Source organism: Prunus dulcis, chromosome 5, assembly GCF_902201215.1.
Source record: "Prunus dulcis chromosome 5, ALMONDv2, whole genome shotgun sequence".
NCBI classification, from domain to species: Eukaryota; Viridiplantae; Streptophyta; class Magnoliopsida; order Rosales; family Rosaceae; genus Prunus; species Prunus dulcis.
Window position 1 is genome coordinate 9,800,737 of NC_047654.1, and position 14,288 is coordinate 9,815,024.

General features: G+C 36.3%; 3 protein-coding genes across 3 annotated transcripts; all 3 read right to left on the reverse strand.

The window, feature by feature from the left end:
* Positions 1 to 419: 419 nt before the first annotated feature.
* On the reverse strand, positions 420 to 2,985 carry LOC117626995 (tubulin beta chain-like). Its single transcript, XM_034358857.1, has 3 exons — positions 2,248 to 2,985; positions 1,890 to 2,159; positions 420 to 1,396 (listed from the first exon to the last, which is right to left on the reverse strand). The coding sequence occupies exons 1-3, from the start codon at positions 2,639 to 2,641 to the stop codon at positions 726 to 728; spliced, it is 1,335 nt and encodes a 444-aa protein (XP_034214748.1). The 5' UTR covers positions 2,642 to 2,985; the 3' UTR covers positions 420 to 725.
* A 2,641-nt stretch (positions 2,986 to 5,626) lies between these two features.
* Positions 5,627 to 9,462, reverse strand: LOC117628997 (glutamate--cysteine ligase, chloroplastic-like). Its single transcript, XM_034361531.1, has 15 exons — positions 9,224 to 9,462; positions 8,985 to 9,135; positions 8,771 to 8,878; positions 8,536 to 8,628; positions 8,219 to 8,302; positions 8,006 to 8,074; positions 7,860 to 7,930; positions 7,709 to 7,777; positions 7,241 to 7,334; positions 7,037 to 7,126; positions 6,863 to 6,943; positions 6,467 to 6,559; positions 6,274 to 6,354; positions 6,033 to 6,102; positions 5,627 to 5,928 (listed from the first exon to the last, which is right to left on the reverse strand). The coding sequence occupies exons 1-15, from the start codon at positions 9,460 to 9,462 to the stop codon at positions 5,840 to 5,842; spliced, it is 1,482 nt and encodes a 493-aa protein (XP_034217422.1). The 3' UTR covers positions 5,627 to 5,839.
* A 2,992-nt stretch (positions 9,463 to 12,454) lies between these two features.
* On the reverse strand, positions 12,455 to 14,282 carry LOC117628524 (glutamate--cysteine ligase, chloroplastic-like). The gene is made up of 6 exons (XM_034361003.1): positions 14,275 to 14,282; positions 14,110 to 14,190; positions 13,778 to 13,870; positions 13,094 to 13,174; positions 12,937 to 13,006; positions 12,455 to 12,847 (listed from the first exon to the last, which is right to left on the reverse strand). Exons 2-6 carry the CDS (start codon positions 14,164 to 14,166, stop codon positions 12,759 to 12,761), a joined length of 390 nt encoding a protein of 129 aa, XP_034216894.1. The 5' UTR covers positions 14,167 to 14,190; positions 14,275 to 14,282; the 3' UTR covers positions 12,455 to 12,758.
* Positions 14,283 to 14,288: the final 6 nt, after the last annotated feature.

Here is a 14,288-nt window from a genome sequence, read left to right on the forward strand (position 1 = left end):
TCTCTTTCCTTGTGTTGCTCCCTGCAGGCTTCTCTATTTTCAGCACCATTATTGGAGGTGGATAGAGCTGGTGTGTTTTGTGGGTTCTCTATTTCTTTCTGGAGCTTTGGTATGTTCTCTGTTGAATGCTCTCACTATTCTGTGGCTGTGCAAATGACTATGATAGTTAGGTTGTGTTGAAGTGTCGTTGGAGGTCTTTGTGTTAGTGTTGTTTTGCTTTGCTTTTGTAGTGGTCTAACGTGACTATATCGGACTCTCTTGCTAGTCCATAACATGTGTGGTACTCTTTCCTACCTAGGGTTTGTTCCTTAGGAATGATTTAACGAGACCACTGTATCGTGCCGTTCTATGTACGCTATTTCAGTTCTATGTATGAATTCCATTTCCAAAAAAACAAAAAACTCAATAATTATACTCAATTTTGCAAAACTCATTTAACATTATTATGAAATAATTACAACAAATTACACGGGGAATGCCTTTTACAACAAATTACACGGGGAATGCCTTACATAAATTACAACCATGAGTGCATATTCACAAGAGGAAAAGGACCACAAACCCCATGAATGGCTTACCATAAGCATCTTATTAATAACCATAAAAGAAAAAAAAATAATCAAGCACAAGCACAAATTATTGAGCCCAATACATAATTCAATTCAAATTTCTTCCTCGCCAAGCATCCCAAAAAAAATTCAGTTGTTTTTTCTGACCCCTCCATCTCAATTCTCCACCTCTTCCTCCTCGTACTCATCTCCTTCATCCTGCGCCACAGCATCCTGGTACTGCTGGTACTCAGAAACCAAGTCATTCATGTTGCTCTCTGCCTCAGTGAACTCCATCTCATCCATGCCTTCCCCTGTATACCAATGCAAGAAGGCCTTCCTCCTAAACATGACCGTGAATTGCTCCGAAACACGGCGAAACATCTCCTGGATTGAGGTTGAGTTTCCCATGAATGTGGAGGACATGGCCAACCCAGTTGGTGGAATGTCACAAACACTTGATTTCACGTTGTTTGGGATCCATTCGACAAAGAAGGAGGAGTTTTTGTTTTGTATATTGATCATTTGCTCATCCACTTCTTTTGTGCTCATTTTGCCGCGGAAGACGGCGGATGCTGTGAGGTAGCGGCCGTGGCGAGGGTCGGCGGCGCACATCATGTTCTTGGCGTCCCACATTTGCTGTGTGAGCTCTGGGATTGTGAGGGCCCTATAGTATTGGGAGCCCCGAGAGGTTAAGGGCGCGAAACCGACCATGAAGAAGTGGAGGCGGGGGAAGGGGATGAGGTTCACGGCTAGCTTTCGGAGGTCGGAGTTGAGTTGGCCCGGGAATCGGAGGCAGCATGTGACTCCACTCATGGTTGTGGAGATCAAATGGTTCAGATCACCAACTGTGACATGTGAAATATGCAAATGCAGGGTTTAGTTTTGGAAGTTGTAAAGTGTTTTCTCTTGCTTGGTTTACAAGTTATGTTGTTAAACTCTCAATTTAAATCTGATTTGGTACTATTTGAGTTTGACGGTCTAACAACATAATATGTTAGTAAGTCTGAATAAGAGAAAATGCATGTTTTAGTGGATATGTTGTCTTGTTTGTCAATATTTAAGGTAGTTTAGATTCATGGTTTAAAAACATAACATGTCAGTTAGTCTAATAAGAAAAAAAATGTGTACCTTAGTAGAAATGTTCTATTGTTTCTCAATATATAACATGTTATATTGTCGGATCTTAATTTTAGGCATATATTTACATAGTTTCACTTATTTAACGATCTAGATTGAAAGTTTGGCAACATAATATGTTAGATCATCTGAAAACTTGCAATTGAATTGAACTAATGAACAATAAACATGCATATAAATGACTAAAAAGTAATTACTTACAGCTTGGATTTGTGAGCTTGAGAGTTCTGAAGCAGATATCATAGAGGGCTTCATTGTCAAGGACCATACACTCATCTGCATTTTCCACCAATTGATGGACAGATAGGGTGGCATTGTAGGGTTCAACCACAGTGTCAGAAACTTTTGGTGAAGGGAAGACTGAGAAAGTCATCATCATTCTATCTGGATACTCCTCCCTGATCTTTGATATCAGTAGGGTCCCCATCCCAGACCCTGTTCCACCTCCCAGTGAATGGCAAATCTGGAACCCTGCAACAAAATTAAACCCTCAATTAATTCAATTAACAAAAAAATTAAGTTTAATAAAAATCCAAATTATGACCAAATCCAAATATACCTTGCAAACAATCGCAATTCTCTGCCTCTTTTCTAACCACATCGAGAACAGAATCAATCAACTCAGCTCCTTCTGTGTAATGCCCTTTAGCCCAGTTGTTTCCTGCTCCATTTTGGCCAAACACAAAGTTATCAGGCCTGAAAATTTGCCCATAAGGACCTGTTCTTAAGCTGTCCATGGTCCCTGGCTCAAGATCCATCAAGACTGCTCTAGGCACATATCTGCCACCATTTGCTTCATTGTAGTACACATTCACCCTCTCAAGCTGAAGGTGAGAATTTCCATTGTATTTTCCAGTGGGATCAATCCCATGCTCATCACACATAACCTCCCAGAATTTGCCTCCAATTTGGTTTCCACATTGCCCAGCTTGAATGTGCAAGATTTCTCTCATTTTCTAAATTGTACAAGTAATTAATTCAAAAAGAAAAAAGAAAAAAAGGGCTTTTTGGGGATGAAGATGAATGAAAGGTTGAGAGGTGGAAGAGAGGAAAGAACAATGGAAAAATTATGAAATGGTGATGGGTTTTTGTAGGCCTTTGTTTAAAGCCTTGTTCAAGTCTCTTCTTGATACTTTTGTGTGTCAAATTTGAGAATAATAAACTTCATTTAATAATTTCATGTGGGTTTGTTCAGGGAGGCATGTCAAACTTCCAACAAGAGTTGTGAGCTGGATAAGGAAAGCGACAACAAGATTCATGCTTGCTTTTCTGGCCACATTCAATCTCAACTATCAAAACCCATCCCCTTCCCAATATTTGATTTCACTTCTGTCATCAAGATTCCAAAAATACCCCATTTTCTTAACTTGGTGATTTTTTTTTTTGCTCTATCTAATTTGGGTTAATTATTTAGCACATTATGAGGACCATTGTCATTAATGCTGCCCTATTCTCTATTTTAATATATAATCGGGATAGATTATCCGAGAGAGAAATGTTATTTTCAAAGCTAAAAGACAACAACACCACACATTCATATATAGAAGCAAATGCTAAGAATAGTTGTTTACATACACATAAATGATTGTGAGTCATTGATGAATGTAAATTTTATAGTAAATTTCTCATGTCAAGCAAAGCTCTTTTTCTTTTTGTTGTCGTTACTTTATTCGAAATTTTACTTTTGTTATTTCATGATATGCCATGAACCAATAAAAAGCTTGAGTTTTCATAAACAGATAGTTTCATTTAGATATTGTGTAATGGTTTGATTTGATCTGCTACCCTGAGATTGTGAAACATGTAATGAAGAAAACAAAGTAACTTAATAGATTTATGTTAGCTTTGATCTAATACCAATTAGAACAAGACATGTCATCTTTCATTTTGTTTTATTTCGTTGACCCTATGGTAACAAGAATTATACAATCCCAATACTTGGATGGGGCACATCATACGCATGAGCATGCTCAACACCTTTTATTTAAGAGCTTCTATTACACTGATATTTTCTAAGATTTTTCCTTATTTTGATGACATCATCGAATTTTAGACGAAAAATTAACAGAATGACTTTTGCGAAAACAATTTGAAACTTTTAAGGGGAGTTAATATAATTTTAAAACCTGTTTGTGAAAATACGAAAACCCTTACAGAGTGTCATTGTCATTAACTTTTTATTTATTTATTTATTGTGATTTCCAGATCGCGTTAGGCAATTCATACTTATTCTATAATGTATAAATGTACGTAAAAAAGAGAGAGAGAGAGAGAGAGAGAGAGAGAGAGAGAGAGAGAGAGAGAGAGAGAGGAGGGAACTGCAATTATTGGATACGTATAAGCATGGGAGATTCCTGTTAGTCTGTCTCATAATATATGCAATCTCTTTCCAACACCCCACTAGGACTAGTTGGCTCTTGCCTACTTGGAATCCAATGTCGTTTGTTGAGCTTTCTTACAAAAACCAACTTATATAATTTCTTAAGCAGATGTAATTATTGATCAGAAGTTGGAATCCAATGAACGCACTTGATCTAATTCTTATCTTCACAGCATTTGGGATTTTTTTTTTCTTCAACTATTTGAAAAGAAAAGAACTGATTAGAAAAAGCAATACTCTGATATGTTCAACCTTGACGAATGAATTAGTGATTGTCTAATATGGTATCAGAATCTCTAATTACACGAGGTCACTTGAGTTCAAAACTGAAAATTCACATTTTTCATTTCTTTGTTGATTTGCAAAGTGAAGTGTAGTAACCGCTCTATATTTTTAGACAAAACAATTAGCTACATGGCTCTTTACATCTAGATATATATATATATATATGTGAAATGTCTCACTTGCCAGATGGGGCTTTTAGCTCATGTAACTACCTATTAATAAATAACATATAAATAATTCAATAATTCTGGAAGAAGAAATAAAAAAAGGTAGAAATAAGAGGGGGAGAAGATATCAGAAATATGCTTCAACAGATGTGCTAGTTGTTGGATCATATCTTTTGAAGTTCTTAAGAAAATGCCTGGATTTTGAATTGGTAAAGACTAAAGAGTTGGATGAACCATCCACATCTACGCTATCACCACCACATTATGTTGGGATGTTCCCTCCACAGCAACCACACACCCATCATTCCAGGTGTACACAGATGCATTTGACATATCCCCTCACCCTTTCTCCTTTATTTATGGTTCTTCATTATCCATATTAACCTATTAGGAATTACAGAGCCACCTTGTATTGGACTTAAATTAGAGACGATATCAGTGTGATCCTGAAAGAAGCGGAGCCCGACATGAAATGACTGCCTAATTGACCATCCAAGTTAACAGAGAGTATCACTCTTAGATTCACAATGTAGGCTGTAGAGTATATAGATATTGGTAGAGGTGAAGAAGCACAAACAAGCATGGACAAGAGCATGATCTGAAAATGTTGTATGGTTAATCTCCCACCACATGATGGTAAGGTATAACTATTTGGACAGGAAGCAGGAGCACATGGCACACATTGGTAGCCACATGACATGGGCATGGAGTGCCACAACATACCATTAGATTGTTACAAATGAATTGATATCAAGAAGTTTCCTTTATATTTCAAACATCCATGCCTAAGATTACATCACAGATTACTCCCTAGGGGAACATATAAATCCCTAATATAAAAAATTAAAGTAGCTAACAACATAAACAACTAGCTCCAAAAAGATCTGATTAATACACCTAGCTCCAAAAGAAATTGCCATATTTCCTCATTCATTCTTATTTATGAATTAAAAAATAAATAATTCAGAAAACAAATATAAAAAACTGAGTGCACAGGCCAAATTCTTTTTGGAGAGGTTTGAGTCAGAAGAACTGAGATATATATTTTGCTATTTCAGATATTTCAACTTCTACTGCAGTGAATAGTAGAGCTCTATGATCAAGGAAAGAACTTGATCAATCAGTTGGAAGATGATCTGATTACATAAACTGGAGCAGTGTTAATTTAGATGATAAGCCCCATGACTAAAACAACATAAAAAATATATTCCTGGGGAAACACAAATCTCTAATCATAAACTAAAATAATAAAAAAACTAGGAGCAAATTTGCTAGGTTTACACACCAAATGGCTCCACTCAGGTGCCTCAACCTCAACTTCAGTATAGTAGCTCCTCAAAAACAGGGTCTATATTTTGTCCCCATTTCCTGTAATACAACTCCAGTAGCTTCTCTGCTGGTGTTACACCTGCAATATGATTAACTTTCAATATAAACACCAAATTCTCTCAAAAACGAAACACCTATTAGAAATTTATTGCATATCAGGTATATTAACTCCCAATTACATACCAGTTCTAGCTACCTCTTCCAACTCATTCAAGAAGCCTGTTTCATTAAAGCCTCTTCTTTCCAGGCCAGCCTGCACAAGAATAGATGATGCTATGACTCAGTCACACACATACATAAACGCACTGGCTCTCTCTCTCTCTCTCTCTCTTTCTCTCTCTCTCTCTCTCACACACACACACACACACACGCAGCAGCAGCAGCAACTACATCTGCTGCAACTAGCAAGTAAAGAGCAATTCACCTTTGCGAACTGGACCACATCTTGAGCAACATGCTTTAGCAATCTACCATGAAACGGTGTCTTTAGGCCAGTTTTGGGGACCTACAAAATGTAATTTACGATTATTAGATTTGGAAACTTAACTATTGTAGAATAATGTAGGAGACCTGTAGAAGAATGAGCTTTGTTCTGTAGAATATACATTTCACATCACCTGATCTCTCAGCATCTGTCTTTCTTCAGCGGTCCAGTCAGCTATCATGTCTAACACATTTTGTAGGGAAACCTCATCATACAACAAACCAACCTGACATTTGAAAGAAAAACAAAATCAGCTGATGTTTCTGGGTTTTAGTAGTTAATAAGGTAACCTTCAGAAGCCAGATAGCTGGCATTCAGATATGTTATATGATCACAGGTTACATATGAGCCAGCTACAAAGAACATAAACGAAACGCCAGTACATACATAATGATAAATATTTACTCCATCTGTTATCAGAAGATGATGTTCAAAAGAAGTGAAATATACTCCAAAACTTCGTTTTCGGCTTGTGTGTAGATCAGAATAAATGAACTAGTTCTGTATAAGGAGGCAGAGTGCGTCTTACCCAAAATGCAGGCAAGGCACGTAATCTACTCCAAGGTCCTCCATCAGCACCCCTCATCTCCAAGTATCTCTTCAGCCTGACCTGAATGGACGGTGAAATATGGCATAATTACGCAATACCTATAGCAACAGAAATACATAAGCTGATAATTAGATTATTAAAGCTAGTATGAACCTCAGGATATATAGTTCCCAAATGCATCTCCCAATCGTTCATGGTTGGCAATTCACCCGGAATGCAACGAAGCTTTCCTGCCATGAAATCCTGCATGGATGCAACCGTACTGTGTGTTTAACAAACTAGTAGCTTGAGACAAACAAAGACTGCAGCTAAAGAAGAAATCCGCAAAGTACAAGACTATAAAGGATAGATGGAAACCCGGAAGGTCATCCCAGTACAGTCGAAATGCCTCTTGTTCCGATAAACAAAGTACATGGGAATATCAAGAGCATATTCAACATACTTCTCGAACCTGTGTAAGAAAACTAATTTAAGAAAAGATAAAGAAGATAAAACCAACAAAATGCGTTTGAAGGTTTGCACACCTATGAATGCAGCATCAGGCAATTGATAAAGAAGGATCACAAAACAGTGTAGAAAAAATATTAATGTCTAGGAAACTGCTAGTTTTGGTTAAGATTCTTGAAAACAGTCTGCTACAGAACAGACAACTGAAACAAGTAAGAAGACTAGGATAAAAGGAGACCACATTGTGTTTTTCAACAGACATTGGATTACCTATTATCAAGTAGAAGTAAACGTTAAAAACATTTGGACCCTGACATATTAAATTACAGTCACAGGAGAAACTAAGAACTTCTTTCATGAGTACAAAAAAGATCTTACCCAAAGGTGTCATCGAAAACAAAAGGAATCATGCCAGTGCGATCCTTGTCAGTATCAGTCCAAATTTGACTGTTACAAAAAGTTGAAGAATCAATGCATATTGAATGGATAGTAGAATGCATATGAGCAGAAAAAACAGAACCACATAAACCTTCTCATGCTAAGAAAACCATTTGGCTTTCCTTCAGTGAAAGGTGAATTTGCAAATAGAGCTGTTGCAATCTGTTTCAATTGTTGAAAGGTTAGATACTGTAAAGCAATAAATTTTACACCAAAAACAAGAGAAACTGTCCTCACAGGCTGCAAAGCAAGACTAGCACGAAGTTTCTTTATCATGTCTGCTTCGGAACTGAAGTCCAGATTAACCTAAAAATAGTGAATAAAGAAGGTGTGCATGAGTTAAAAAATCCTCCTCCTGGGCAAATCAATGGAATATCACATTATGAAACATAGCTACCCTAGCAAATATTCACAGCAAGAACCTGCTTAGATTAGTAAAAAGCATCTCACCTGTGCAGTGCAAGTCCTGAACATCATATCGAGTCCGAGCGAGCCAACTTTGGGCATGTAATTTCTAATAATTTCAAATCGTTCCTGAGACAAAATACTTGATCAGTATGTCAGTAATCAAAGTCCTAAAAACAAATATGTAAAGTGACCAAATTGGACATCATACAAGACGACAGCATGAAATTTGAAAAGGAACATTTGAAATTAGAGCATGAAACCATAAGAGCTAGAGTAGAAGGTGATGTGCTTGATGTTTCAGCATGTGCCATCTAAATTCCTTATCTAACTAAAATGTATTTCCATATGTTAAACAATACCTTGGGCATCATAGGTATATCTTTAACTTCCCATTTAGGCTGACAACCAATATCAAGCAATCCGATTCCCATTTCCTTTAGAACCGCTTTAACCTAGTAAAAAAGGAACATATGAACAAGTTAACTCCAACGATAAAAACAGATATCCCATTTGTGAACTAGACTTGATTTAAAGAAAACTAACCTCACTTGCATAGTTGCATGTGAATTCAAAAAAAAATTTATTTTCACTGACCTGATAAAGATGAGAATTGACTTCAGCACAAACTTGATGCAGAGTTTCAAGAGGTGCACCGCTATGCTCGAATTGACCTCCAGCCTCCAATGTTATGCTCTGCTTACCCTGGCCGACAATGTCACATATTTTTTTAAAGATCACCAAAAACAAATGGCAAGTGTTTCTTGATAATTGATTTGAATATATGGAGTCATATATTTAGCCATTCTACCTGTTTGAGTGCAATAATGTTGTTGCCTTCCATGATTTTATCCCAATCAAATCTATCAGCAATCCCATTAAGCAACTCGGCAATGTGTTCATATTTCATAGGACGTAAAGTCTTTAGATCAAAGCCAAATCTCTCCTGCTCAGTGCCAATTCTGAGGATGGAGCATGATTAAGTATACAAGTTAGGACAAGCTATTCAACTAACTCTGATCCATGTAAGATGATGATGCATATAAGTACCTCCAATTTTCTTTAGGCTTGCATCCAGAGGCAAGATAACCGATAAGATCCTTTTTCGTCAGTGGCTCTGCAGCAATAACAGCGGCTTCTGTGGGAGGGCTTGCAGCAACTATCGCACTACGTCGTCGCCTCTGTCCTACTTCAGCATTGTCTACATGCATAGCATGTGTCTTTCTGGCAGTATAAGATAATAAGGAAGAGAAGACAATGCAGTATGATGTCTGTGAAATGAGTGCCATGGCCACCCCTCGAAAAGCACTCCACACAACCTCTCAATCAACTACCTTACAACTGCCACTGCAACACCACAGCTAGCTGCTAACCTCTTTGATATTTCTTGACACGAAAATGGTGACCCTTGAAGAATATATATATTGTCATAACATAAACTATCCACCAACTTCTGATTGATGTGCAATGCAACAATCTTTTCTTTAGATCCATTGACACTATTCTGCAGATAAAATAGACTTGGACTGAATGAATAAAAAATACAGCAAAATTATGCCCATATGTAACATGTGAGGATTACACCCCAAATATCAATAAAAATTGCACTTGTGTTTCCCACCGTCTATAAAGAATACTTTTCAATAATAGGAAAATTGAGAGCAGGAACATGTTCTTGCATTTTTAGCTATCTTTCCTTGTTTTTTTTTCTTTATCTTGCACAAAACTAATAAAGTAGATCATCTTGTCTCTGGGAACATCACAAAGACTAACGGGGAAATCGAGCAGCCCTTCTTCACACACATAACTAATCCTAGAAACCCGATTGCACCTGCAGCTCTTACACATTAAACAGAGTGATAACACAGGCCATTGCAAGTTCTGAGTTCATAACTTCAGTTATCTTCCCTTATACATTTTCCTCGACTAATAATCCTCTTATAACCCAAACAAAGTAGCATATTGCATAGTTTTTCCATTAAAAAAAAAAATTTCAAGCTTTCCCATTAAAAGTTCTATGTTGATAACTTCAGTTCTCTTTTCATTTCACCTAAAAGGTTGATCTAAAAGGAGGAAACTTTAATAGTAGGGTCTGTTTTCTAATTCCCTAAAAAATTATGCCGACGAGTTACATGTGAGGATATCACCCCCACTTGTCAATTACATTTTCAGAAATGTGTTTCTGACTTTCTCTGAAGATTCAATAAAATATTACGGATTCATGTTGGTAGTTGAAAACACAAGAATCAGTCAGAACTTTCAACAACAAAAAATAAAAATGGTCATGAATGTTGGACGTCAGACCATTGAAATTCATCTTCTTCTTTTTTTTTTTTTTTTTAAGTGTGGTTATTTTTTTAAATGTTTTCAATTCGTGCTATTTAAGAAAAAATTATAAAAAATTACTAATCATGACTGTTGGAGGTCGAAAAATTATGTTTTCAATTTTTAAATGTTTTAAATGTTTTAAAATGTTTTCAATGTTTTCCATGTTTTAAAATGTTTTAAAATATTTTCAATTCATGTTTTCACATACTTTTTAAATGTTTCAATTCTTGTTATTTAAGAAAAAAATTATTAAAAAATTCAACGCATGTCACTCAAAAGTCATATCTCAAAAAATTATTAAGATTCTTTCAAAATAAGACGTGACACGTGGACACAAAATCTTATCAGAAATCTTGTCATATATGGAATATGTCTCTAAATAATAGTTTAATTGGTGTACTAGTGGTAGTTGAAAAAATCATTTGAACCGAAGATGAGCACAAGTCTATGATCTTTGTTCAAGCTTGAGCCGAGTTTGAACTAGAATAATATTATCTGAGCCAACACCTTTGTTTTTATTTTGGTTAATCATGTATTATAATTTACGATAATTTTTCATAATCAACGTATTATATGCTTCAAAAATGTGAGCGTGATCCACACAGAGGGAAAATGGTGAGGATAATTTGTTTTTTTTGCTTTTTGTTTTTTTTTTTATAACCAGGCCCAAATATGAGACAGATTAAAGCATGCATCAAATAACCCACCACTGGAGTTTTCTGCTATTTATTCCCACCATAAGGCAATGACAACAATCTAACTCAAAGATTTGTTTACACATTGCAATCATGAATTTTAAAAAATAAAAATAAAGATAAGATATTTTTAAAGCAAGAGTAACACACAACAAAGCTAAGTCATCATAATAAGGCTAGTCATAAAGAGATATTTTAACTCGGGACAAATATGTAGCTTTTCTTTTTCGTCAAATAGAGACAACTATCACTAGACCGAAGTGTAATTCGTCAATCATAAAGTTATTTTTGCTTTCTGGCCATGGCAACGAAGACGGAAATGAGTCTTTTTAAAAGATAATCAAGATTACAATATTTTACTAACTTACATGTGCAGTCATGCAGTTGTTTATTCATCTTGTCTTTTTATTGCTTTTTTCTTCTTGCATTAAGATTTCTTGCTTTTAATATGCATTTGTAATCCATGCCCAAACACAATCAACAAGAGCACCATACATTTGAAGCTTTTTAAACATCATCGAATTCATTCACTGAAGCTGCATTTTCCTTTATCTTTTGTTAATCCTACGAACAACAAATGAAATCAGAAAGAAGACACCTGAAAACAAATATGCAGTTCACAGTTTGCTATCATGGTTGTTTCATCTTCTTCTTGTTGCTCTGTTACATACCACAACCCTCACCTTTCTGGCTGATAATGGCAGGGGGCTGATTATCTGGTTCGTCCATAATTAGGCAAGAATATAGCCACTTTAAACATCTGGACTTGCAAAGAGCTTACAACTTAAGAGGGTAAGAGCATCCACAGTTGCACTTTAGGTTTTTTCCCAATTCCCCAATCTCGCAATATCGCTAGTATAAAAAATTATATCCCGACTTTTGGGTAAATCAGGGCTTGGGTTGGATGACTATTCTCAAGTTGGGTTTGAGCTAAAAGTTTGAGTCCAAATGCAGTGAATCAATTTGGGCTGACACAATAAAAGAGGGCTCCTAAATTCACCCAAAAATATCATTAAAGCACCTAGCTCGAAAATAAATCTTCATATTTTCTTTTACTAATTCTTGTTTTTGTGATTTCTTTAAACTTAAAAAAATATAAAATATAAAAAAAAAAGTCAATATCCAGAAAACGATGGCTGGCTTTCTCTTTCTGGAACATTTCCACTTTTACTACATGGAATAACAGAGCTATATGAATAAGGAAATAACTTTAAGAGTCAATTGGAAGGGGAAATCAGAAAAATATGCGCTGGGGGACTGCAACAAAATGAACTTCTGTTCACTTTCTTTCCCACAACATGCCGTCAGGTTATACAAATGAATTCATCTCAAGAAGTTTCAATTATTTTCAACCTTCCAAGAATATACTGGAACAATGATCTGACAATGTTTGGTCCAAATTAGAAACGAAACTTCATGCCTAAGATTTACATCACAAATTATTCCTGTAGAAAGGTACATCTGTAATCACAAACTGAAAGCAGCTTAAAAAAAAACCTAAAGATTACACCTGAAAATTTGCAAGGTTTACATGCAAAATGACCCCGCTGAAGTGCCTCACCTCAGTAAAGTAGCTCCTCAAAAACAGGGTCTATTTGTTGTCCCCACTTCCCGTTATACAATTCCAATAGCCTCTCAGCTGGTGTTACACCTGCCATGTAATTAACTTGCAATGTGAACACCGAATACCCCCCGAGAAAAGGAAAAATAAGGGCGCATCCTGGCGGATAATTAACTTACCGGTTCTGACAACCTCGGCCACCTCATTCAAGAACCCAGATTCCTTAAAGCCTCTTCTTTCCAGGCCATCCTGCAGCAAAAATGCCATAATCTAGTCATGCAGAGACACAGCCTCACACAAACACACATATGGAGCAGCAAGAGAAGGCCAATTTACCTTTGCCAACTTTACGATATCTTGGGCGACATGCTTGAGCAACCCATCCCGAAATGGTGTCTTTAGACCAGTTATGGGGACCTAATTAAAATAACTCTACAATTAGATTTGCAAACTGAATAAAACAAATTTAAGAGGTCAGTATCACTACCAACAAAACAGAGTATGGAATTTATCCTGTGGTTCAATCTTCATGAATTAATATTGATTTGAAGCAAAGGTAACTTAACAAATTGAATTCCAAGGTCATGCAATTAGCTATAGATTTGATTTTATGAGAAAATAAAAAAAGGGAACATGGGACAACAAATAAATGAGTAAAAAGTAGATAACTATCACTCAATCTCTTTAGCTGGATTTTAACCACAATGGCTAGGCCATCTCATTGCCTGGCCGCCCAAATTATGATTCCAGCACCAAAGAGTGTCCTCCAAGGCTCCAACACCAATAGGTGTGGCATGAAAAAAGTTACAACTTACAAATGAGTGCCAAAAGTTTGCAACCTGACCACAGTATGTGTCGCGAGGGCAAAATGTCAACCACTCCACAAGGTCATTTTTTCTCAACTTTGTCAAACATACTTAGTGTCCAGAATAGAGATACAAATTTGAAATCATGCATGCAAAGGAAAAATCGCATTATACTTTCTTTTCATTGAGATAAAACGTGTAGGATTTAACATACCTTATTTCTCAGCATCTGTCTTTCTTCAGGGGTCCAATCAGCTGTAATGTCTAACACATTCTGTAGGGCAACCTCATCATACAGTATACCTACCTGGTATTAGATAGAACATCATAATGAGCTGATTTTGCTGGATACTATACTAAGTAAATAACCGGAAGAAGCTAGATAACTGGCAGTCAAATAAGTTTTAGGATTTTGCGTACAACATAAGAGACACAAAGGACATAAACGAAACACTAAGATATCTTTTCTATCCTCAAAAAGTACGCCTGTGGCTTACATACAAGAACAAATGAACTAGTTATGTATAAAGTGAAATTGCCTATTACCCAAAATGCTGGCAAAGCGCATAATCTCCTCCAAGGCCCTCCATCAGCACCCCTCATCTCCAAGTATCTCTTCAGCCTGACCTGAATGGAAAAACCAATATAGCATAAGTAGACAATAGTAAGGAAGAATGAGGTAATGGTTTCATTATTCATGCTAGTATGAACCTCAGGAAATATAG

Coding starts and splice junctions, on each gene's coding strand:
- LOC117628524 (XM_034361003.1), bottom strand. CDS start 14,166: ATGAGGGGTGCTGATGGAGGGCCTTGGAGGAGATTATGCGCTTTGCCA. Junction 13,175..13,777: donor GACAGATGCTGAGAAATAAG/GTATGTTAAATC, acceptor TATTTTAATTAG/GTCCCCATAACTGGTCTAAA. Junction 13,007..13,093: donor ATATCGTAAAGTTGGCAAAG/GTAAATTGGCCT, acceptor TTTTTGCTGCAG/GATGGCCTGGAAAGAAGAGG.
- LOC117626995 (XM_034358857.1), bottom strand. CDS start 2,641: ATGAGAGAAATCTTGCACATTCAAGCTGGGCAATGTGGAAACCAAATT. Junction 2,160..2,247: donor GAATTGCGATTGTTTGCAAG/GTATATTTGGAT, acceptor ATTTTGTTGCAG/GGTTCCAGATTTGCCATTCA. Junction 1,397..1,889: donor CAAGCTCACAAATCCAAGCT/GTAAGTAATTAC, acceptor CACATGTCACAG/TTGGTGATCTGAACCATTTG.
- LOC117628997 (XM_034361531.1), bottom strand. CDS start 9,462: ATGGCACTCATTTCACAGACATCATACTGCATTGTCTTCTCTTCCTTA. Junction 7,931..8,005: donor CTAGTCTTGCTTTGCAGCCT/GTGAGGACAGTT, acceptor CAATTGAAACAG/ATTGCAACAGCTCTATTTGC. Junction 7,127..7,240: donor GTACTGGGATGACCTTCCGG/GTTTCCATCTAT, acceptor GCATCCATGCAG/GATTTCATGGCAGGAAAGCT.